The sequence below is a fragment of the Nanorana parkeri genome, unplaced genomic scaffold (assembly GCF_000935625.1).
Source record: "Nanorana parkeri isolate BGI_ZX_2015 unplaced genomic scaffold, ASM93562v1 scaffold1545, whole genome shotgun sequence".
In the NCBI taxonomy this organism is placed as follows: Eukaryota; Metazoa; Chordata; class Amphibia; order Anura; family Dicroglossidae; genus Nanorana; species Nanorana parkeri.
Window position 1 is genome coordinate 236,269 of NW_017307813.1, and position 23,661 is coordinate 259,929.

General features: G+C 42.8%; 1 protein-coding gene across 1 annotated transcript in view; it reads right to left on the reverse strand.

Annotated features, from left to right (window-relative positions):
* DIAPH1 (diaphanous related formin 1) overlaps positions 1-23,661 on the reverse strand; it is a 261,743-nt gene that overhangs the window by 188,698 nt on the left and 49,384 nt on the right. Inside the window, exon 2 of the mRNA XM_018570519.1 lies at positions 5,952-5,978. Coding sequence (XP_018426021.1) covers positions 5,952-5,978 — 27 coding nt within the window. The remainder of the gene's footprint in view (positions 1-5,951; positions 5,979-23,661) is intronic.

Below are 23,661 nucleotides of genomic sequence, written 5' to 3' on the forward strand. Positions count from 1 at the left end.
CAAACAACTTAAATATCATCTTAATAAAATCACTGATAATAGCCACTGGGGTCTTTGATATGGAAAGTGCCGTAAAAACAAAGAACTGGCTCATCTTTAATAATGATCTGTTTTTGGAAAATGAACTGCGATATATGGAGGTACATCAATCAAAACGTAGTCTACTTACAGAGCAGTTAGCAGATAACTACCTCAAATTGAACGTGCAGTTAGGAAAGAACATGACTGGGTTATATTTTATCTGGCAAGACACTAAAAGAAAAACGATTCTCATAACTAGTATTGGTTATTAAAGTGTTTAAATGTAATATTCTATAATGACAGATATTTGTGTCCTAATGTATAATAATACTGACAGTCTGTTCAAGATCACTGAAAAACACAGAAGTCAGAACTGGGAAGGACTCTCCTCTGCTAATTGATAGCAAGCAGTGGGCGGGTGCAATAGCCAGCCTGCTATTGGCTATTGCATTTTAAAATATCCAATAGCAAGCTGGGTATGGCTCCCAGCCTGTAGCTGCAGAGGAGGCACGGGAGCGTGGGCAGAGGCGGAACGGGGCAGGGCAGAGGAGGAACAGAACGGGCCGGGGAAGAGGAGACATGGGGCGGCAGTGCAGGTATGGAGGGTAGTGTGGGGAATGCAATTACAGCAGTCTCTCCTGCCGTCTGGCGACGGCTTCTGTGGTCTGCCGCTGCAGGCGGGAAGAGTAGCAGGGCTTGAAAGGGACACAGACTGTTGCAGCCTGCACCAGCGGGGAGGAGAACGGAGAAGCAGAGCAGCGGCAACTAATCGCAAATCGGCTAATAGATGAGAATCGTTCCCACGTTTCTCATTATCGATTATAATCGATTTCATCTTTTAGTTGTTGCAGCCCTACTTCAGTTCACTAATATTCTTGACTTTGTGTGCTGCAACCACGTTCTTCAAATCCTTCCAGAGATTTTCTATGGTGCTCAAGGCAGGTGACTGTGATGGCCACTATAGAATCTTCTAGGACTTCTAATGCAACCAAGCCTTGGTGGAATTTGAGGTAAGCTTGGGATCATTGTCCTGTTGGAAGGCCCACTGATGTCCAAGCTTTAGCTTCCTCCCAGACGGCATGATGTTTTGTCCTGGATTTCCTGATACTTCAATGAATCCATCCTGCCTTCCACACACTGCAGCTTTCTAGTGCCAAAAGGGGGCAAAGCAGCCCTAGAGCATCACCGAGCCACCACCATGCTTAATCATCGTTCTTCTTCCTCCAGACATACCACTGATCCATAGGGCCAAAAAGTTCCAGTTTTGTTTCATCGCTCCACAGAACAGAAACCCAACATTTCTATGGCTTATTTGCATGGTTTTGAGCATACTGGAGCTGACTTTTCTAGTGATTTTGGGTCAATAGTGGTGTAGGTTCTGTTGCTAGGGATGTCCCGATACCGATGCTAGCATCGGAATCGGGCCCGATACAGGGCATTTTGACAAGTACTTGTACATGTCAAAATGCCCCGAAGCCTAGCGCTGAAGCTTGTGCTAGGTTGTTTTTTTTTCTTCTTACTTACCTCGCCGAGCGTCGAGTCACTGCTGCTCCGGAACGCCAACATCCCTACCTGTTGCCATCAAGTATTTTGCAGTCACACATGGGTTTTTCTCAACCTGCCTTGCAGAAATCTGGTTGCAGCAAATTATGGCTTCCTTTTTCCGCCTCATTCAGGTAGCGTAACCACTGTTGCTTTAACTTTGAACTAGCGAACTGTGCTTTCAATAGTGTCTCTACTATTTAGTGTCTTCACTATCCTTTTGTAAAAACTGTTCCTTGTTTGTGAAGGGCGATGATCTTTTAACATTTTTGACCATTCTTTTGGCTTAGTCATATTTCTAACGTGCAGTAAAACATAAAACACTAACAACCTCCTACCCAGTTCAGGTATTTCATGTGTTTTGCAACTAATGAAGACCTTGATTAGTTGCATCAGGTGTGCTTAAAAGGAGAATTATGAGGCGAGTGATTTTCCCTCAGCCTCATAATCTGAGCCGACCTGTGACAATGAAACTGTCACAGGTCGGCTCAGTAGATCGGGAAGTGAGCGAACACATACCGTTGCCTGCTCACTTCTCGATCTATCCCTGCAGAGAGCCGTGACTGTCACTCACGGCTCCCTGCGGGGATTCCCCTCCTCCCCTGTCTGATTCTCCAGCGTTGACTTGCGGAAACGGATGGGGGAGGTGGCAGGTACAGCTAGCTCTGCCTCTAGATATGCAGAACCAGCTGTCACTCAGGCAGCTGGGTGGATCCAGACAGTATTGTCGGGATCCGTTCCGGCTGCGACGTCTCAGTATACCGTGAGCTGTGGCTCGCGGTATACTGAGCTTTGGGTCACGGGAGTACGCTAGTTTGTGTTCTCCCGTGACCCTTAGGAGAACTATGGGGAAAAGTCCTGACCCCATATTTCTCCTTTAAGACAAGACCTGTTTTGCAGATGTGTGCTCTTGTGAGGGATTCTATTCAGGGGGTTGAATCATTTTGAGACTGCATAAGACATTAAAAGTTGTGTTTGGGGAAACCACTTGAAACATTCATTGTGATGGCCTATTTCAATAGTTTTTGTTTGATTTGCTCATTGCAAACAGCTGAAAAAGTCTGTACATTTTGCCAAAAAACCTGATTTGCAATGGATGTGAGCTGATCACGTCCTGTGCTCTCTCTCCGACTGTGCTGATTGTTATCAATTAAATTATGCTCTGAGGACTACAGAACCCCACCCCTCTATGTTATGGACAAAAGGAGAGGGCAGGGTTACATAGATTGTGTTTCTGTTGTCGTAATACAAAAAGATGTGCTGTCATCCTAGGACAGTAGTGTAAAGGTGTCCATACACCTTACGATTATCGTACAAAACTTTTCGTCCGTTGATCGAACCGTCTGACGATTTTCGTACGACGGCCCCATCCTGCCCCAATTATTGCAAGGTTCAATCAGCGGTAGTTTTAAAAAAAACCACCTGGACGACTTGCGGTAATTGACCGCAATTATTTTCGTTTGTGCAGTGTTAATCGTACGACTTTTGACGGACGGAAACGCCACCAACCAACATCGTACGATCGACCAAAGTTTTCAAACATGCTTGACCGTCAAAAGTCGTACGATTGTACAATACTATTGGTTGGGCACTCTATTCACATGTTACGATTGTCGTACGAAAAGGCGATCGCATACGATTATCGTACGATAATCGTAAGGTGCATGGGCACCTTTAAGCTAGCCATACATGTGGGCTGATCAAGAGAGATCACTCAATTTCCCCATCCCCGTTTAAACAGCATAGATGTAAGAATCTTCTCTGCCAGCTATTATCTTCTGACACCCGGCATCTGCGGTTGTCAGAATACCAGAACAATGACTGCATCTGTCTGGCTGAGGTGTAGTTGGCAGGTGGCTGACAACTTTTGGCATAGATCCTTCAATTTTTCAATCAAAGTTTGTGGAGCCGGGTGGTGTCAGCAGCTTGATTTTTGCCAGGAATCAATGGCAGATACACCAGGTGAAAATGAGGAAAAAACTTTGGAAAAAAGAGAAAAACTAATGCAGCCGTCACATCTAAGGACTGGTAAACTGCAATAGATTAAATTTTTTGCTTTAAGGTTTAGTTATACTTCAAAAGTATCCATATACTATAAATATATGTTTGGGTTTTTTTTCTAGAACTTTAAACCCTTTGTTTAGTCGTGAAAACCAGAAATGATTGTATTAAATGTTGTGTATATCTTAATGACCATGTACAGTGCAAATAAGTATAAAAACAGCGTTTCTGTTTAGTAGTATAAAAGCGCAATGGTTAGAATTATTAGTCTCAGAAGCACAGCAATGGTATTGGGTTATTAAAGTAGTGAGGGTTATATTGGCAAGCCAACATCTGAAGTGCATGTTACACATTGTTAATAGATTCTTAGAATTGTTACAGATGTAATTCAAAAGTAAAACATATGTAATTTGTGACTGATAACACCCAATTTAAAACTTCCCACAGTATCTTCTACTATCTTACACAACTAGTAATCTCTGGGGCGGTGTTAAGGCTTAGGTCGATGGGATGCGTCAACGAGCTTGCTTTTCACATCAATTGTGAATGATCCCAGAATGATTGTTAGGCGCTTTAGATCCGCAGTTCAATTCCTTCTGAGCTGCAGTTCACATTCTTCATTATTAGTGTCCCATACACTTATTCTGGAAGTGAAACAGTTCCAAAGTGAAGACAAGCCCTTCAACACTGGCCCTTAATCATATTCCAGAAGCAGGGCCTCTTGTATTAGTTTTCACAGCTTAGTCACCTAACTTCCACAGTGTAAGTTGCTTCTGTGTGCAGTAGAAACTGAAATAAAGACTTTGACAGCTGACTCCTCTTCATTCCCAACTACGACCCTTTGATTGACAGCTCTTATCTACCTGTCCCTGTACTTTCCAGACACAAAACAAAGCTCCCTTTCCAGTTCTAATGCCTGTGTGGAATCATGTGATGGTGCTTCCCCTCCCTCTGCATTCCTGTGACCTTGCTGGTTTCTAGAAAGTGTGAAACAGTAAGATAAGAGCTGTCAAATCAAGAGGTCGCCTCCGTGTTGTCGGGAATGAAGAGGAGTGAGCTGTCAAAGTCTTTATCTCAGGATATCCTGCATACAGAAGCATGGGAGAAAAAGCAACATACACTGTGGAAATTAGGTGACTGTATTGTAGAAAATAATAAGGTGAGACTACTTCTTCAAGACAGAAATGCAGCAATAAGGGAATATCTTCGAAAAGACCTCTCCCATGGAATCCACTTTTAAATTACAAGTGCTTGTCTGGCACAACCCGAGTGCTATGCAATAATATTAAATGGCTTTTTACATACATTTCTCTAGTCAGGTTAGACACAGACAGGCATATATCTAACTAGGAATGAAAGAGAATGGAACATCCACTTAACTTTGAAAGCATAGGCCCCTATGTGTTTTCTCTGACTCCGCTGATGGGTGAATATGGCACACATGCTGACATAAAGTAAATAGCAATCATCCCCACCCAGTTTAAATATGGAGCACTTTTGATGGCAATGCTCGACGCTGCTCCCAGAAAAGCCCTACATAACTCTCCTTAAAGCTGGCCATACACCTTAAGGTGCCCATACACTGCACAATTCTCGTACGAGAATCACGGGAAATCCCGCTATCGTACGAGAATCGTGCAGTGTGAATGAAGACGTGCGACCGTTTCTACTGTACTGTCGCACGTCTTTTGTCTAAGGAGCATGCTAGAAAACCAGCCGAAAATCTTACAATTTTCGGCTGGTTTGAATGATGCTCAGGAGACAAATGCCGAAGGGGCCGGTTTGTGCACGCGCACACTGCCCATTCAGCATTGCGGTCATCGCAAGCCGGCCCCTCAGGGGGGCGGGCTTGCGATGATCGCAAGTACGATCTGCCTGTCCAAGATGGGCAGAACGTACGTTTTTTTAATTACTTTACAACCATCGCAAGACTAAGGTCTTGCGATGGTTGTAAAGTTAATGGCCACCTCTACAATTTATCTGCAGATTTTCTATGGTCAGATGAAAAAGGTGCAACAGATTCCTCCATCTACACTTAACTGTGTGGATGGAGTAATCTCCACCTGGGCCAATCTGTTGCACTTTTTCCATCTGCCCACAGAAAATCTGCAAATAATTGTAAGGTGTATGGGCACCTTTAGTTTAACAAGGCCCAAATTGGTCCATAACTTGCTGAAAGTATGCAACTATGGCCTCCATTGCTCAGTAGTGATAGTTTTGATTATAGGATGCCATTTTTGATTTGTCAGTGCTATCAATGCGAGTAGTACTTCAGAGGGTAAAAAAAACACTTCAACCAACACGTTACATGCAAAAGCATAGTTTTCTGATGCAGGCGGCACAGGAGGAGCCAGAACAAAAAGCACAGTGCACAAAAACACACTTACCTCATCTACCATAAGACGTTTAAATGTCTGGTGCAACCACAAAGATTATAAAAGGGGGAAAAAAACAAGAGACAAAAAAGACAAAATAAGTCAGACAGCAGAAGTGACCCACAGATTTCACCATAAAATCAAATAATTAACTGAACACCAACATTTAAATAGAGAGCACCAACATTCAAATAGTAATTGTGGGAAAGGAATATATAAAGTCATAAAGCAAAAATTCAGACAACACAAAGGTAGTATTGGAACATTCCAAGCATTCATCATCTATCCCAAAACCAGGGCATCCATTTCCTACAGTAACATAGATAGATAGATAGATAGATATATCTATATATATATATAGATATATCTATCTATCTATATCTAAATTGGTGGTACAAATGAAAAATAAACACTTGGGAATGCCTAAACAAATCTGTAGCTTTCTTCCCGATGCCTGTGGGAGCCCCTAAAATCAGGACATGGCTCACCTCCTCCCATACCTTTATTCTGGTCTGTGGAGACATCCATGGATTTGACGGGCCAACAAAAGGCTGTGTTAAGGGCAAAGAGAGCAAACCAAGTCCTGACCTTCCCAACTGAAGTAGGAGTTTACATGAATTAAAGTTCTACATTTATTTGCTCCTCGGAGAGAGAAAGAGGCACTAGAAAACAAAGCTGCATGTAACTGTATCCTTTCTACAACCAATTTAGGCAGTAAAAGATGATAGGTTTACCTTTGAAACCCATCTCTGGGTAAATAAAAAGATGTACCCTTGCAGTGGGGCTAGCCCCACAATGCCTGGATTAAGTGCATGTCCATGTTTAAGGGCTGGAGTAAAGCAGACTTACTTAACAGATCTCGGGTCCCCTTTCCTCTTCTCCCCCTTAGCTCCCGCTGGTGGAAGGTCCCTCAGTGTCCTCACGTCTAATGCAGGCCTACGGAATTAGGCGTGATGACATCAGCAGTCCTTAGACCACAGGAGGCCAGGGGAGAAGGTCATAGTTCACACCGGTTGATTAGGTAACCAAAAACTGTAAACCCCAAAGCAGTGGTTTCTGCAACAAAGGCATTTACGTCTGTCACCTTTTGATTTTAAGGGAACAAGATGGGCAGAACAGCAATGGGTTCTGATTTGACTACAATTTTATTTCATTTTCAATATTTTTATTACATTTTAACAATAGAAGATAATGCAGAAATTAACAAATTAACACGAGTAGACCCCGACTAACGGCAATACAAAATTGATTCACGTGGTAGAATAGAGAACATTAAGGTAACAATAATGACGCACCCAAATAAGTATCTGCAAAGCTAACCCGAGCAAGATGTACAAAAACAATAGAGAGCAGCAATGCAATACAACTGGCAACCTAATGCAATAGTTACGTGAAAATAAAGCCTATGTATTCGCTCCCTAAATGGGGAACCCGAAAGGAGAAACTGAACTTCAGAAGCAGGGGTCAATAGGCCAACAAAATCCTAACCTACAATAAAAAGGAACAGACTAAGCCACGATGTGGGTGAAAATCTTGGGACATTGAAAAAACCAGGTGGCAGAGAAGGAGGAGAGGAAAAAAGAATCACAGAGGAAAGTGTAATAAAGAGAGAAAAGGAAGAAAGAAGATACAGAGGAAAAAGAGAAGAAAATGGTGGATTAAAAGTACTCCAACATATGAGAATAGTCCTCGCTGTAAATGGGGCGCAGACGGACCCTCCTCACGCACTACAAACCCCTTGACTACAGTTCTATTTCACTGCAAAACCAAATAATGTTACGCATTTCCTACTATAGGAATCAATGACAGTTGCTGGTGAGGTCAAAGGTTCACGTAAAAAAAATACATGTACAGACTATAGCTCAGACATTGATTTAACCCAAACTTCTTCCTTCATCTTAGGCCCCATTCACACTGAGCGATTTCGCTCATATTTCCACGCGATATCGCTCTATGTAGCTTCTCCAATCCATTTCAATGGAGCTGTTCACATCTCGTCGCTCAATATCGCTTGTAGCTCATCGCTGGTAGCTTGTCGCTCCTACATGACCCTTTTTTCGAGCGATTTTGAGCGATATTGCTCTTGATTGCATACAGCACAATAGGAAGAAGTCGCGCGACACGTCACGCAATATCGCTCAAAGTCGCGCGATTTTCATGTCGCTCAGTGTGAATGGGGCCTTAAATCAGGAAAGATATCCAAGAAAAAGGTCTGGCCTGAATGATACAAACACTACCATATTTATTTATTTTTTATTATATGCCTGCCGCTTCACAGGACACATACGGTATCTTCACAGCAACATAAAACCATAAAACTGCTGTTTATAACCTTCCTTTCTTCAGTCACTCCATGTTACTGTGCAATTATTTTCATTTCACACTTCATTTCACACTTGTAGTAAACAATATCAACCACAAGAGGGCACCAACCACCCACAGACATAACAAGAAGATTAAAAAACTTTAAACAAGTTAGTTTCGTGCCATAATGACACTGACATAAGCTTTTATTGCATGAAAAACACCACAAGATTATGAAAAAGCATCAATCCATGCCTTTATACTACATATGGCCTCGTCCACAAAATACAAACACTGCAATTTATGGTTTTGAATTGTGAGACACCTTAGAGCAGATGTAAACCCACTCACCGAACTCTCACATAAGCTTTAAAATGTTTAAGAAATTCTAAATAGAAAAGGTCTGCAGCTTTCGCTCAAATGAAAACCGGGTGATCCAGCCACGAGGGCCTTTGTTCAGACACTTTCTGTTATAAGGGTGACAACACTATCCCAGTCTCCCAATTGTTCTCCTGTGTTGTAGTCTTCATTGAAAACATATGCGTCAAGGAGACAAGTGACCGTTTGAAGCCACGGTCCACTGTTGCCATCATCAGTCAGTGCAGCATTTTTTCTGAGCGCACCAGAGCGGAAAACAGGCAGTGATGTGCCACGCGTTCCCGTGCGGCCGATCGCACTCCCTCCCGGTGCATTATGGCGAGAATCAGGCCGGAATGCACTGAGGCTGGTGTGAACTAGCCCTGTCAATGCTTTGCACACTCACACATGGAGGTTTATATAACAAGTCAGTGACTGTGCATACTTCAGATGTGAACCCTGGCATTCCATGACAGACAAAACACACCAAGCCCAGTGTAAGCGCTATTCACACTAAAGGTCAGAGTTATCTGCATGAATTAGGATTTTTTTTAAAAGCTACAGAAGCAAATATACAGCCAAAACACACAACATAATAAAGTGTGCATCTGTTTACACACACTGCTGCAACCCTGGTAGTTCTTGTGACAATGCCAAGTATCGGCACTGGTATCTGAACTTCCCTAACAAAAAAAAGAATAATAGGTATTATTCTATTATTTTTTGATTTATGTGATACAATTACATATAGTTAGGAGTAAATGACTATCCCTGAACTCAACTAGCATGCGTCCAGGAACAGTGAACTATTCCAAACCGCATGTGATCATATCATATACAATAAGGCCTGCTTCAAACCTGTGCGGTTTTATGCGTGGATCTATGCGGCTGGATTCACACCTATTCAGCGTGTTTTACGCATGTCATTTTTAAATATGCATGCATACAAATCGCAACATGCGTTTCTCAAGCGTTTTCTATTGAGTCTATGGGACAAAACACGCTGAAATCAGCACCAAAGTAGCTCATGTAGTATTTTGTGTGACAGGCGTATTTCTACTTGCGACAAAATGCTGACATGTGCACTGGGGTCATAAACATGAATGGGATTCCTACTATTAAGCTGTTTTTCGATTTAGGAGCGACAAACAGATTAGGTGTGATGGGGGCCTAAACGAAGGGGACAAAAACACACATTTCAATAGCAACTATTCACACCTTAGAGTTGCGTCGTGCATAGAAAAACGCCTGTAGCGCAAAAAGATGCAAGAGCTATTTTCAGGCGGATCCCACGCGGTTTTGGTCCCACAAACATCTCTATTTTTAAAAGCAAAAACACTTGAAAAACGGCAAACACCTAGGTGTGAACCAAGCCTAAAATTCAGACTACAGCTTACAGATGCGGCTGCCGTCACTGGTTTTTTTAACTTGAACATGTACAGCGGCCACATCTAAACAGAAGATCTGGGATTCCTAGTGCAGGACTCCAAATCACCCAGTGTGAATGAAGTCCAACAGTCCGGCTATATCAGCACACACATATCCTTTCCTCCCACCTACAAAAGACCACAACTCATTTCTGGCCTTGTGATGAGAAAACAGGGTGTGAGTCTGAAAAGTGAAACAGGAAGTGCAAAGTCTGATTACTCATGTACAAGAAGTAATAGAAGCCAGGAAACCGCGAGTCATTGTGTAAATGTAAAAGAATAAAAAACCTTGCAAGTTTTTTTCTTTTTCTTCAATGAGGCAATTTGTGAGCTGCTAAAAACAGACATTGCAGACAAAAAATGCCTAAACTCCTACAGGAAAAAAATGACATTCCTGGTTCATCACAAGTATTTTCTCCAGCAAAAATGAGTGCTCTTCACTACGTCCTGTATACTTGCACATACAATGGTGCACAATGCCCCTAATGAGCCACATGCAGTGACAGCGCACAGAAGGTGTGCTGTCACTGTGTAGGAAGCCATAGAGCGAGCTATAGCAGCTCATTGTATTGTTTCCTCTCCACGTCCAGGAAGTAATAGCCAGAAGGAGAGAGAAGCGCAGGTAGCAGAGCAGTCGTCCCGACACTCACAGGGAACCTGCCCCGGCTTTTCTCCCCTCTTCTCAGCTAGGCAAAGGGAAGAGTGAGGGGGGAGGCAGCTTCTGGAAAGCGTCTGTATGTACAAATGCTTATTAAGGTGCCCATACACTGCACGATTCTCGTACGAGAATCGCGGGAAATCCCACGATCGTACGAGAATCGTGCAGTGTATGGAAGGCGTGCGACCGTTTCTACTGTACGGTCGCACGTCTTCAGTCGAACCTGCATGCTAGAAAACCCGCCGGGAATCGTACGATTCTCGGCGAGTTAGTGGCCTGCTGGTTCGACAACTGCCTAACGGGCCGGTGTGCCCGTTTGCAGTCATCGTAAGCCCGCCCCTCAGGGGGGCAGACTTGCGATGATCGCAAGTACGGTCTGCCTGTCCAAGATGGGCAGATCGTACTTTTTTTAAGTACTTTACAACCCTCGCAAGACTTTAAGGGTTGTAAAGTGTATGGGCACCTTTAGAGAGAGTCAGCCCGATCGTGCATATCTGCGCCTGGTCAGGCCAGGCGGACATCTGTGGCTAATATCTGCGCTACATCATAGCTCCAATATTATATTATAAAGCACAGAAACTGCAACAATCCTGTGACAAATCTCACTTTGCCATCTCACAGTTTCTGGCACACGTCGCAAATCCTCTAAGACCCTGTTCACATTGAGCGATTTATCGCGCGGTAATTCCTGCGATATCGCGGACAAATTACCGTGCGATATCACGCTCCAATGCAATCCAATGGGGCAAAGGGTCCTGCTGTCGCGGGTCGTGTGTCGCTACAGCAGGACCCTTTTTTGAGCGGATTTAGCCGCGATTCAAGCTTGCTCAATGCAAGCTTGAATGCGATGTCGCGCGATTTGCATATCGCGCAGTGGGAACGGGGCCTAACATAGTCGCACTATGTTGTTTTTTAGGGCACTTCAATTGTGCCAAAATAGAGTTGGAAAATAAAACAATCATTTTAATGGGCTTATTGACTTAAAGTAACATGAACGTAAAAAAAAGGTGCCATAACACTGGCCATTTTGAATGAGATTCATAGAAAAGTCCTAGAATTGTCTATCAAAGTAAAGGGCCAATAGAGGGGCCAGAGCTATGATTGTCATAGTGGACCAGGTTTCAGCCTTGACAGGAGGATTTGGGAGGCTGCTGCAGGTATTTCCAAGACTCATCTACAGCAGTTTTGTTTTTTCCCCTACAACAATAAGCTGTGCACTTTACAAACAGAGGTATCTGTGTGCAGGCAAATAGAGGAACCTTTACCATTATTATTATACAGGATTTATATAGCGCCAACAGTTTGCGCAGCGCTTTACAATATAAGGAAGACATTACAATCACTATACAGATCACGACAAGATGGTAAGGAGGGCCATGCCCGTGACCATCACACAGATAGCAGCTCCTTGTGGCCACGGCGCACTAAAGCCAACCCTTGTGAAAAGGGAAAAACATAAAAGGCAACCATAGCTGACCTCTCCTGAAAAATCTAGTTGCCTGGCTATCATGTAAACCCTCTTAATTTATAACTCACTGTCACTGGGCTCAATGGAAATAAAGACTTCTGACTTTTCTCCAACTATGCCAATATGTATATTAGCTGTAGGTTAGTAACTCAAATTACAGAAGCCAATGTGACCACAGGACAGCCAAGCAGCCAGTATTTTCAGAATAGAGGTCAGCAAAGGCAGCCCACATATTATTCTCATGGCAGGTTTATTGAGGGCCCTAAACAGCAGGTTGGTCCGTTGAGATGTGTTGAAGTAGCTTATTTATATAGAATGGACATGGCCAGGAACTGGATCTGTGCCTCTTTTTTGCATATCATGTGCATTACAGTGCGAGTCCATCAGCACTTCCCGTATGTGCGCATTTGCAGCCAACTGTACATTTTTCAAATCGACTTTTGCTGAAAGAGTCTGAAAATTCTCGGGCAAACAGTGACCCGCCGATGTCAGAATCCAATAGCCGAGTGTGGGAGACGGTAGGAATAGCGAGCAGGAAATGGAGCATTGTGTTCTCATTCATCCCACAGGGCTGATCAGGAAAAAATGGCCAGTGTATGGCTAACCTAAGGCTAATAGCTTCTGGCCTGTTACTGTACTCTTCTGTTCCTCATGAGTAATGGTCTTCAGGATAACAGAACAGATTGGTTTTGAACAGAAGTGCACATATGAAGAAACACAGAGATGAAGATAGACACCGTCCCTGTTCTAATCTGACCTCCACCCAGTGCTGCTTGTTTCTGAGCTATGAAAAGATCTGATTCAGCTGGGTGGGTCTTTGGTCATAAAGATCCAATGGCATATCTTTGCCAAGTCTTCTAGGTGTGTACACGTCCAGTGAAAGCTCAAGTACTCCTTTCACACCCATAAACTTAATCCAAAACTACAAACTAGAACTGTGCATAAAAAGTCACCCCAATCCAGGCAAGGCAGCTTCATGTAGTTTACGGAAGAAGCAACAAAAGCTACAATCTATGTATTAACAGTTCATTCAGCCCAGGAAATAGAAAAGGTCGCAATGACAGTCCCTGGGAGACACAGAAACTATGGTAATGTGCAGCTGCATGTACTATGAAGTACTTTATCTTCAAAGATCACCACAGATACACAGAAGTTAGGTTTTAGTCATCTTCTAACAGCTTACACCGGGGCTGGACAAATCCAGGAGCCAAGTTGCCAAAGCTCCTTAAAATTTTCAACTGGCGCCTAACTTGTGCGGTTTTCTCTAGTTGTCAATGGAGCTGCAACCTAAAAAAAATCCTGAAGGCTCCCGAGTTGGACAGACTGGCTCCTGAATTCCAAATGAATTTGTCCATCCCTGGCTACCAGCACCTGCTGTCTGTCTACATTAAAAAGGCTGGCAGGCTGACGAGGTTCTGCTCTTCAAAGGGCAATGAAGCTGTGATTCCAGTTTCTCAGTTCTGATTTTAATGAGTAATTTCTCCACAATGCCTGCAGCTGCAGAAGTGAATGGTTGCTTGTTTTGAAGTGCTTGTATTGCTTGTTCAGAATATGTAAATAATGTAATGTGCATAGACTGGGCACAGTTTTATCAAAGAGCAAATCACAGTCCAACAGGAAGGCTGTCAGGATACATAGAATACAGGAGACCAAAAATGCTGGTAGCCATTATACGAGCCATAATGCTCTAATGTCATGCAAGCCAAGCAAGATTTTATGCGGCAACAATGAGTTGTAAACATTACCTGGATTAGAGCTGCAGCTAACGATTATTTTCAAAATCGATTAGTTAGCCGATTATTAGGTTCGATTAATCGGTTAATCGGATAAACAATAAAATAAAGTTTAAAAAAAGGCTCCAGTGATGGGACTACTAGTTTGTATTGAGGTTGTAGTCCATCACAGGAGCAAGCTTGGAGCGGTGGAAGTAAAAAAGAAAGATAGTGTACGATTATGTCGATTAGTTGTTGCAGCCCTAACCTGGATACACAATATGTATAATATATATGATATATAATTAACAGTTGTCACCACATTAGCTGCCTATCATAGCAAAATGCTTTTAAAGCTGAACTTTGGGAAAAGCAAATACTGTCTAAACACAAAGGCCTCGTGTATTTTCACTTGAATGTTGGTGTGCTTTATTCCAGACCTGTGCAGTAATCCAGTGTGAATTTTTGCTTCTGTGCAGAGCATCCTGCAATAAAGACCAGTCACTGCTACTTTCTCCGCTTGTGCGGGATGCCTGGTCTTGTCACCGCCCCCTTCTGTAGTTTTTTTGCAGGCAACCTGTAGAGTGTGGGGCATGCTGCACTCTGCACAGGCTTTTAAGCAGCACAGTGATGATGTCACTACTAACTGGGTTGTAAAGGCATTTGGTTCAAAGTAAAATTTACACTATCTGTGGATATTGGGAAATAAATTTTTTTGTGCCCACAGATAAAATCTGACTTGATTTCAGCCTTCTGTAATATAATATACAGAAACACTGTCAATCATTGGGAAAAGGGAGGTGCGCTAATATCTAGTCAAGGTGTGCTAAGGTACATATGTGCCGGGATGAATAATGCTCATAGGAAGTGGTCAGATGGGTGACTTAATCATTGTGCTGTTGTTCCTATGTTGTCCAATCACATGCTGGTGGAAGACAGCTCTCTAAGATGGCAGAACATAAGGAGCCACTTTTCCCCACAGTTCTCCATCAGAAGGGTGGGTGCCATAACCTTTTCTGTTTTTTCTATAAGGGGAATGGTTTTGTACTGTTTACACTGAGTATGCTTGCAGCAATAAAATAGGACATCTAAGTGGCACACATAATCAAGAACCTGGGATTGCAACTTTAGCTTGGAGTTCTTCCTTTATAAAACTACAATTATCCTGAACATCCCATCTAATCTTACCATTCATTACAGCAAACAGAGCAAAGACACAGAAACAATACCAAAAAATATGAACAAGCCATAAAACAATTAAAATTATAAGCACTCAAGCACAGAAAATGGCTCAGTTATGTCAAGAAGATTTCAGAGGTCACGCTGGTTTAAACAACATCCTGCAGCCAAACAGCCAAGACGTTAAAAAAGAGCGTAGACGGAGCTGCACACTAGAAGCCGGACAAACTCATTACTCTCCCCTGACCGGTTATCCAATTAGAGAACAATGTGGCATTCAGGCAGCTACTTCCACTAACCAATGAACAAGTCAGCTGATCAAAACCTTGTCCTACTTAGGAAACCATACCAAAGCAATGTGCTGCTCATCTTCAGATTAGCATGTCTATGGTAGGGAGGCAGGCATGAAGTCAACAGTCAGAGTCTGTGTTCCCAGATGAGGGGGAAAACAGATTCCACTGCAAGTGAAAGCCAAGTATGGGGAGTATTTATAAAGCGTGTCAATGTATATTTAGAGGGACCCAAAGTGTATGTTCAGTGAGCACATATGTATTTATCATAATGTTATATCACTCACATTATAGGCAACTGTGTACCTCTGTTAAACAGAACTCTCCACTCTTTGGCCTGCCCAACATAACGTTTACTTACTTTCCCATTGAGCAGACAACAGGTCTACCCACCATGGGGACAAGAAATAAAAAATTCGGCAGCCTAGCCATCCTCTATCTTTAACCTAGGGCATGCTCCAGATTGGGAAAGGAAGAAGGAGCACCAGCAGTGTAGCTGACAGTGTTTGCCACCATCATTGAGAAATCACTGTACCGGCTTGGCTAAGCAGTAAGGTTTTTCTTTTGCAAACAAAGATGCACAATTACATATATGCACCTTACTTTACACAATGAAAAACCGTGCACAGTTTAAAGTGATTTTTGATGTTTAAAGAAGGACTCTGGTTAAAAATGTTATTAACCCTTGCAGTGGGGCTATCCCAGCAATGCAAAAGGTAAGTGCTCGTTTTTTCCCTAGGGTCTCAAAAAAAAGTTATACTCACCCAATCCTCCAAGCCAGCCAGCTCCTCTTAGACCAGTCCCAAGAGCATCTCTCCTCTTTCACTGCATGGTCTAAGGTTCCCGAGTCACCACGTTCGAAACACACAGTGTATAGGACATGAGGATGCTGAGGTACATATAATCACTGAGGAGACAGACAGGACGGAGCGCTGTGACAGCCGGCCGTCTCGGAGGATTGAGGGAGTATAACTATATTTTTGACCCTAGGCAAAAACAAGCACTTAACCCTTGGTGTGTGTGGGTAGCACCACTGCAAGGGTTAAAATAATTTTAAACTGGAGTTGTTCTTTAACGTAGAAAGTTTATTACATTATTATTACTAGGGAGGAACCAACATTTATGCCGCCAAAACATTTCCGCCGAAAATTGTACTTTGGGCAAAATGCAAAATGCCGAAAGTATCATAAAAGCCGAAAATGCGGCTGAAAATTAAATGCATCCTGACTGCTTTTCTCCTACCCACTGGGCAACGGTCTGTGTCCCCACCAATGCCCGCTGCTATCCCCTGCCCGTTTTGCCAGAGTCAGCGGGCATCCAAGTTGACACAGCTCTGGATGCCAAGCGGGGAGGTCCGGGGCAGAGACAGCTGTCACAGGAGTCAAGCTCTCCTCCCGCACCGCCCTGCTTGGCTACTGTGGCAGGCGGAGAGTCAGGATGGACAGCGGGGAGCAGTCAGCTGTCAGAAGTCTAAGCTCTCCTGCGGCACTGCCCCACTTAACCTCCTGTATGCTTACTGTGTCCCCAGCTATAAACGAAGAGGAAGTGCTCTACATCACTTCTTGTTCATTCATGATTGTGGACGTAGTAACTGATACAATCTCCACAGTTTATGAATGGAACACTCAGTATAGAGCAGTGGTTCTCAACCTTCTAGGGCCGGGACCCCTTGGTAACATTTGCCAAGTTGTGGTGACCCCCAACGGTAAAATTTAGGAAAGACGCGGCTGCCCAAAGCCACCGACAATAAAGAAAAAAATAGAAATAGTAAAAATTCGTTGAAAAAAAAGTTAATTTTTTTTAAAAAGGTTGGAGAAAACCCCCCCCTAAAAACGCCCAAAACCGCGTTGATCATCGCGGTTCCATGGAAACAGCACTGATCAGTGCGGCAAAAATTGTGCAGGGAGCAGTTTGGGCAGGGGTCTGAATGTGGTTTTTGTTCAGGAAATGTCAATCATTCCGAAATTTAACATTTTACTCAACGAAAATTTAGATCAATATTTGTCAAGTGTCTGATGGCATTACCAGGCAGTAAAGAAAGTGAAAATCTAAGGGAATCTAAAAGTGTATGGACAGCTTTATTTCCATTGTGTGCCTTTTAACTACAGTTCTAGCCGAGAAGAGACAAGACACATCCTGACATCCAAGCCTGAGCATGGGATGTTGGAGATAAGTGTAAACATAAACCAACAGTGTGCAGAACACGAGAACAGGAAGCTAAAACTATAACTCTATACACTAATGTCATTAACATTACTGAGAGTCACAGCCCTCTGTTATTTCTATATATTTTGGAGTGTTGGCTTGGCACCACTCTGCTCGCACTAGTCAAAAAAGAAAAGGACAGTTTAGGTGTTGCCTAACTAGTTGAACAACTTTACAGGCAACTGAATGTGTAAACAGACGCCATTGGCTTATTTGCATATTCCCAGCAGGAATCCTATACAATTCACACAGCAGTATGAGGCTCAAGGGATGGTGTCCCAGCTTTGTTTCATGAGCATCAGTCATGTACCCAAAGCACGCAGAGGGGGTACAAGCTGGTACATAAAGTGGACCTTTACCCCCTTTGGCTAAAAATAACACCAGCATGCAGCTCTGCATGCTGATATGAAATAATGTTACATTTATTAAACATTTTTCTAAATTTTCCTTTACAATTTCTTGTTTGCTACTTCCTGGTTCTCTTTGGCAACAGTAAAGTAATGTGCCCAAGGGTTGCATCCTGGAAAGGTTACATCAGCAGAGCATTGCTGTGAAATCTCATCTGTCAACACACAAGATCTGAGGGAAAGGCATTTTCCTCCCCTGAGATGAAGCGCATGGTCACATGTAAAGGGAGATAGAATTATCTGCCCTTAGTAAAATGACCACTGTGAGAAGAATGGGGAGGACAAGAAAAACAAAGGTATGCAAAGAATAAATATCTGGCAATTATCTAGAACTAGGTTTTTGCAGATTGTCATTACTTAACATTTCTAAAAGTGTCTTTGTTGTTATTTTGAAGATTTGGGTAAAGTTCTTCTGTAAGCGCAGAGAAGTTTGTTGGATAGTTTGATTGAAAATTCTCCAACGAAAGAGGTTACACATTGATTTTGACCTTCATTTATTTTTGTGAGTATACATTTGAATTTTGTAAAAAAAAATTCTCATTTCGGGTACTTACATGTACAGTAAGTCCCCTACATACGAACGGGTTACGTTCCGAGAGCGTGTGCGGAAGTCCAATTTGTTCTTAAGTACAACAAAGTTAGCCTAGGTACCCAGCTACATCACTGCTGCTTTAATGCTTGTTTCTGAGCATCCTGGCTTAAAATAAGGACACTGTACCATGTACTGTACAGTAAAGTATACAAAAGCACATGCATGTGACAATGTATGCCAAACACGTGATCTAACTTACGCGATTAGACATGTGAACGCATATCTTTGAAAGTGTGCAACTTGAATGCTTGTGTGTAGGGGACTTACTGTAGTCATTTGTGCCAGCATTATGTTTTCCATTTTTTGTTTAGTTTGAACGTCAGTCAATCTGTTACTATGCATACAAATTAAATCCAGGTGACAGGGATTTCTAATCTGAATAAGATTTAATTTAGCAGTATGTTATACCCTAAGGAAGATTCACAAGATGGCTCAAAACTGTTGTATTGTAATAGCCAATTTTTGGATGTACTAAATTTTACAAGGTGATGCAGATTCTTGTGGACTTAAGAAAGGCAGGCTGTGACTGACTGAAACGTCGGTGCAACTACAATGTCCTTCTTCACCTAAGGAAGCCCTTTGGTTGCCTATGGTACCTGTTGCTATAGTTTCTGGTTTGCATCAAGACATTCAATTAGGATAGAATGCGGATATATACATACATACATACATACACTACAAATACATACACTATATTGCCAAAAGTATTGGGGCACCTGCCTTTACACGCACATGGACTTTAATGCATACACTATATTGGCAAACGTATTGGGGCGCCTGCCTTTAATGGCATCCCAGTCTTAGTCTGTAAGGTTCAATATTGAGTTGGGCCACCCTTTGCCTCTATAACAGCTTCAACTCTTCTGGGAAGGCGTCCACAAGGTTTAGGAGTGTGTCTATGGGAATGTTTAACCATTCTTCCAGAAGCGCATGTGAGGTCAGGTACTGATGTTGGACGAGAAGGCCTGGCTCACAGTCTCCGCTTTAATTCATCCCAAAGCTGTTCTATCGGGTTGAAGTCAGGACTGTGTGCACCCACCCCAAACTCGCTCATCCTTGTTTTAATGGACGTTGCTTTGTGCAATGGTGCGCAGTCATGTTGGAACTGGAAGGGGCCATCCCCAAACTGTTTCGAGTGACAGATTCAAGAGGCAACACAAATCAAAAATTCACAGAATGAAGGAAGGAGCAGCAGGAAGATGCACCCACTGCCAATTCTTTTGCAGTAAGCAGCACAATGACGACCACCAAATCTCACTCCAAATCTCCTGAGACTAGCAAGCACAGGCAGCAGTTATAGTGTATAGACAAACTGTACACTTTTTATTGTACTACTTAGGCACAATTACCATTTCTAGATGTTTTCTATAACATAGGAAATGGGCACTCTTTAGTTCAGTTCCACGTCAAACCTAAGTTAATGCAAAGAGTTCTTTGGAAAATCTCCAAAAAGTGTCTTCTGGGTTCCCCGAAGCGCTCAATGGTCCCTCCCGCTGACCTCTATGTCATTAAAAGGACAGTAGTGATATAGGAATTGACACTTCTGAAAAGACTTTATAGGACAATTTCTACTCAGTAGAGCAGCACTCAGTGATGTGGAGAGCAGAATTTACTCACTTTAAAAGTGCTGCCTATATGTGTTAACACTGCAATGCATTCAGTGGCGCACCTCTGCAACTTCAGCATTCAAGAGTCTGGGTGTTACATGGGGTGCAGTGATTGGTATCCTACAACTACACTCTGAAAACCGAGGATCCTTTATTTATTCCAAGCAACTAGATTGTTTATTCTTGCTCTGTATTGCAAATATGAATGTTATAACTAACACAAACATCTTTTACCAACTGCTGACATGTAGGGGTCATCATCTAACATGTTTTATGTCCCTTTAGTTTAATGTATGGGTCATCATCAATTATTACGGCAAATTCCCATTTTTGTTCAGTGGCCAAACCAAGTGGCTTTCCTCATTTCCGTTCAGGCTGTTACACGGAATGCAGGTGGATGGATTAGGTGCTCCTGACTTTCTGCTCTGGTCTTTTCACACACTGCTGGTGCCTAGAGCAGTGTGTCACCATCACGGCTCTGCCCACATTCCTCCTAGAGGTCAGCACACACTAAAGTGCATACCTTGTGACTGGTTAGGCTGTGCAAGGTGCACACATTCCTAAGGATGGAGGCATAATCTTGTGAGCAATATAGATATAAAAGCACAGACGTAACACATATGAAGACAGAAGAGGAAATAGTGTCTACACAACAGACAACTGTATTCATTATTCACATTATTACATTGTATCGGCCAAAACCTTTGTCGCATAGAGTATGGAATCATTAAAACATCTAACAGGCTTGTATTGCGGTCTTCAGCCGTACTGATTAAATTCACCACCCTCTGTATTCATTCTGTTGATCACTGATAAATTAATAGAAATAACAGGAAATCTGACATTTTACAGATACAGTAAATAAGATTTCCCCTTTAATCTAGTACAAACAGGATTAAAGGGGAAATCTTTTAATGAGGACATCTGTTCTGATGACAACTAGTAGATGGTTTTCTTTCACTTCTTCTTTCATCTCCTTCTTTAAGTAGTCTCCCCAATGGTACATAAAAATGAATTAAAAATACCTGCTTTAACCAAAAACAGAATTCTCAAATCACCCACATTAAGAAAAAGAAACTTCCAAACTGTCTGTTGCATTAAAAAAGGTTCCATAGTAATGGAGGTGGTGGACATCTCAATGTTTGGCTTCCCTCTTCCCCTCATTCTGGAAGAGTGCACATCTCCCACTTCCCCCAGGAACATACACATATGTACACAGTGTTCCCAGTGGCTGGAGGACTGACTTCTACAGGCTGCACTATGAAGGAGGTGATGTCACCAGAGGGAGGAGGAAGAGGATTGGAGAACTCCGCTTCTCCTCCTCTCTGCATGTCTTTGCAAAAAGTGACCAGGACCAGTGTTGGAATATGCAATGGCAGAGTTGCTAGCTGGTAGAAATGTACAGTGTCTGAGATGTTGGGGTGCAGTGTCAGGAGTGCTGCAAGGTAGGAAGGTTTAGATTCAGGGGTACAGGGTGGATCCATTGTAGGGGTGCTGGGTTACAGAAAGATATCAGGGTGTAGAGTGTCAAGGATACTGGGTTCGTATTAGGCCGTATACAAAAGCGGTCTACTGCAGGAATTTTCCATGACTGTGCGCCACCCAATATGGTCCCAGGAGCGATTATGGTGCGGACTTACAATATCAGTAAAGATCTCTACAGCTTAGAAGTACAGTAATACCTTGGTTTACGAGCATAATTCGTTCCGGCAGCATGCTTGTAATCCAAAGTGCTTGTATATCAAAGCAAATTTCCCCATAGGAAATAATGGAAATTTAGATGATTCGTTCCACAACCCAAAAATATTCATATAAAAATGATTACAATACTGTACTGTAATATAATACTGTACAAAATAAACCAATTACCGGTACCTCCGTGGCTGGTGTGAGGGGGACAAGAGGGAGGAGGATTATTGTGTAGGACGACTTTCACTGTCACTAATGGAATCACTGCTATCTCTTGACTCAATGGAATCTTTTTCATTTCGTGAAACCTTAACAAGGAATCTATTCAATGTGACATTGCATTGTCGTTAAACAGACTCATCGCTCGCACTGCTACACCCTATAATCGGGTGGTGCTTTTCTAAAATTTGCTCTTAGTGCAAGACATTGCTTGTATATCAAGGCAACATTTTTCAGAAATGTTTGCTTGTCTTGCAAAACACTCTCAAACCAAGTTACTTGTAAACCAAGGTATTACTGTATATTTGGCGCAAACAATTTCAGTGATTGAAATATCCCCTGCACTTACCCAAGTTAGAATATACTATTAGCAGCTATTACTTTTTCTTGAGTATGGGTCTTGGTCTCTTTGCTTGTCTGCAAATTAAGTCTTTTTGATGTTGAGTCATGCATTAGGAGAGCACTTCTGACAATAAGTGTATATTTAACATAGAGGTTATATAAGGATTTGTAAAAAATATACCGTATTTTTCGCTCCATAATAATACACATTTTTCCCCCCCAAAAGGGGGGCAAAAATGTCTGTGCGTCTTATGGAGCGAATCCCTATTGCCAGACGCCCGGGACATGCAGTTTCGGGCGCCGCCGAGTAGTTTTTTTTTTACATTTCAGCCCTGCTCCCGACAAGCAGAGCTAAATGTACAGCGTGGGGCCGCCGCTCGTTTAATACAAGTCATCTAAACAGATCACTTGTATCAAATCGAGCAGCGTTGGCGATCATGCCTGGGGCCCCTCCGCCGTGGTTTTTGGGGTCCCACGCTCCTCTTGAGGACCTGTGACCTCCGCATAGGAGCTCACCATATAGCCCGTAGAGCAGACGAAGAACGTCCGTTCTTCGTCTGCTCTGTGTGATCACTGAGACTGTGGCGCTGTAATTACAGCGCCACCTGTCTCAGTTGTCACTAACTGCAGCCGTCATAGAACCCCTGCGTCCTATGGTCAGGTGCGCCTTATGGAGCGCAAAATACGGTATAAATACAAAATTAAAAATATATAATCATGTTAATTCATAAGTAATGTATACGATCATGAATAGTCTGGACATTAGGATGTCAATATGGGCATTATTATATGTCTTTTGGACAAGGCGCTGTCTGTTTGCTTCCATTCTGGAGATAGTGTAAAGTCTTTGGGATACGTCAAAATTGGGGCACACACATGAATAAGTCAATACCTGGCGCATGCACAGTAGCATCAGGGAGGTAATAACATTGCGTCACTACTACGCATAAGTAATAGCATCAGAGTATAATGGAGACCAGCGCCATCCACCACAGCCAAACCCCATGGGGAGCAAATACGGAGCAGACCCTGCAGCAAAAATCTCTATGGTGCAATGGGATATGACCTAATTTCTGACTTCATCAGCTCCCATCACCTCTCTATACCCGGGCTTTTACTGCAACGTACACAAGCACTGTATTCTCAGAAGGTGAAACTCATACCACTAATCCCCCCTTCCCCAACACACACACACACACACACACACTACTTCTGGTCAGCAGGACTGAATCTGGAGTTACAGCTGACAGTTCCTCAAAGGCCCCA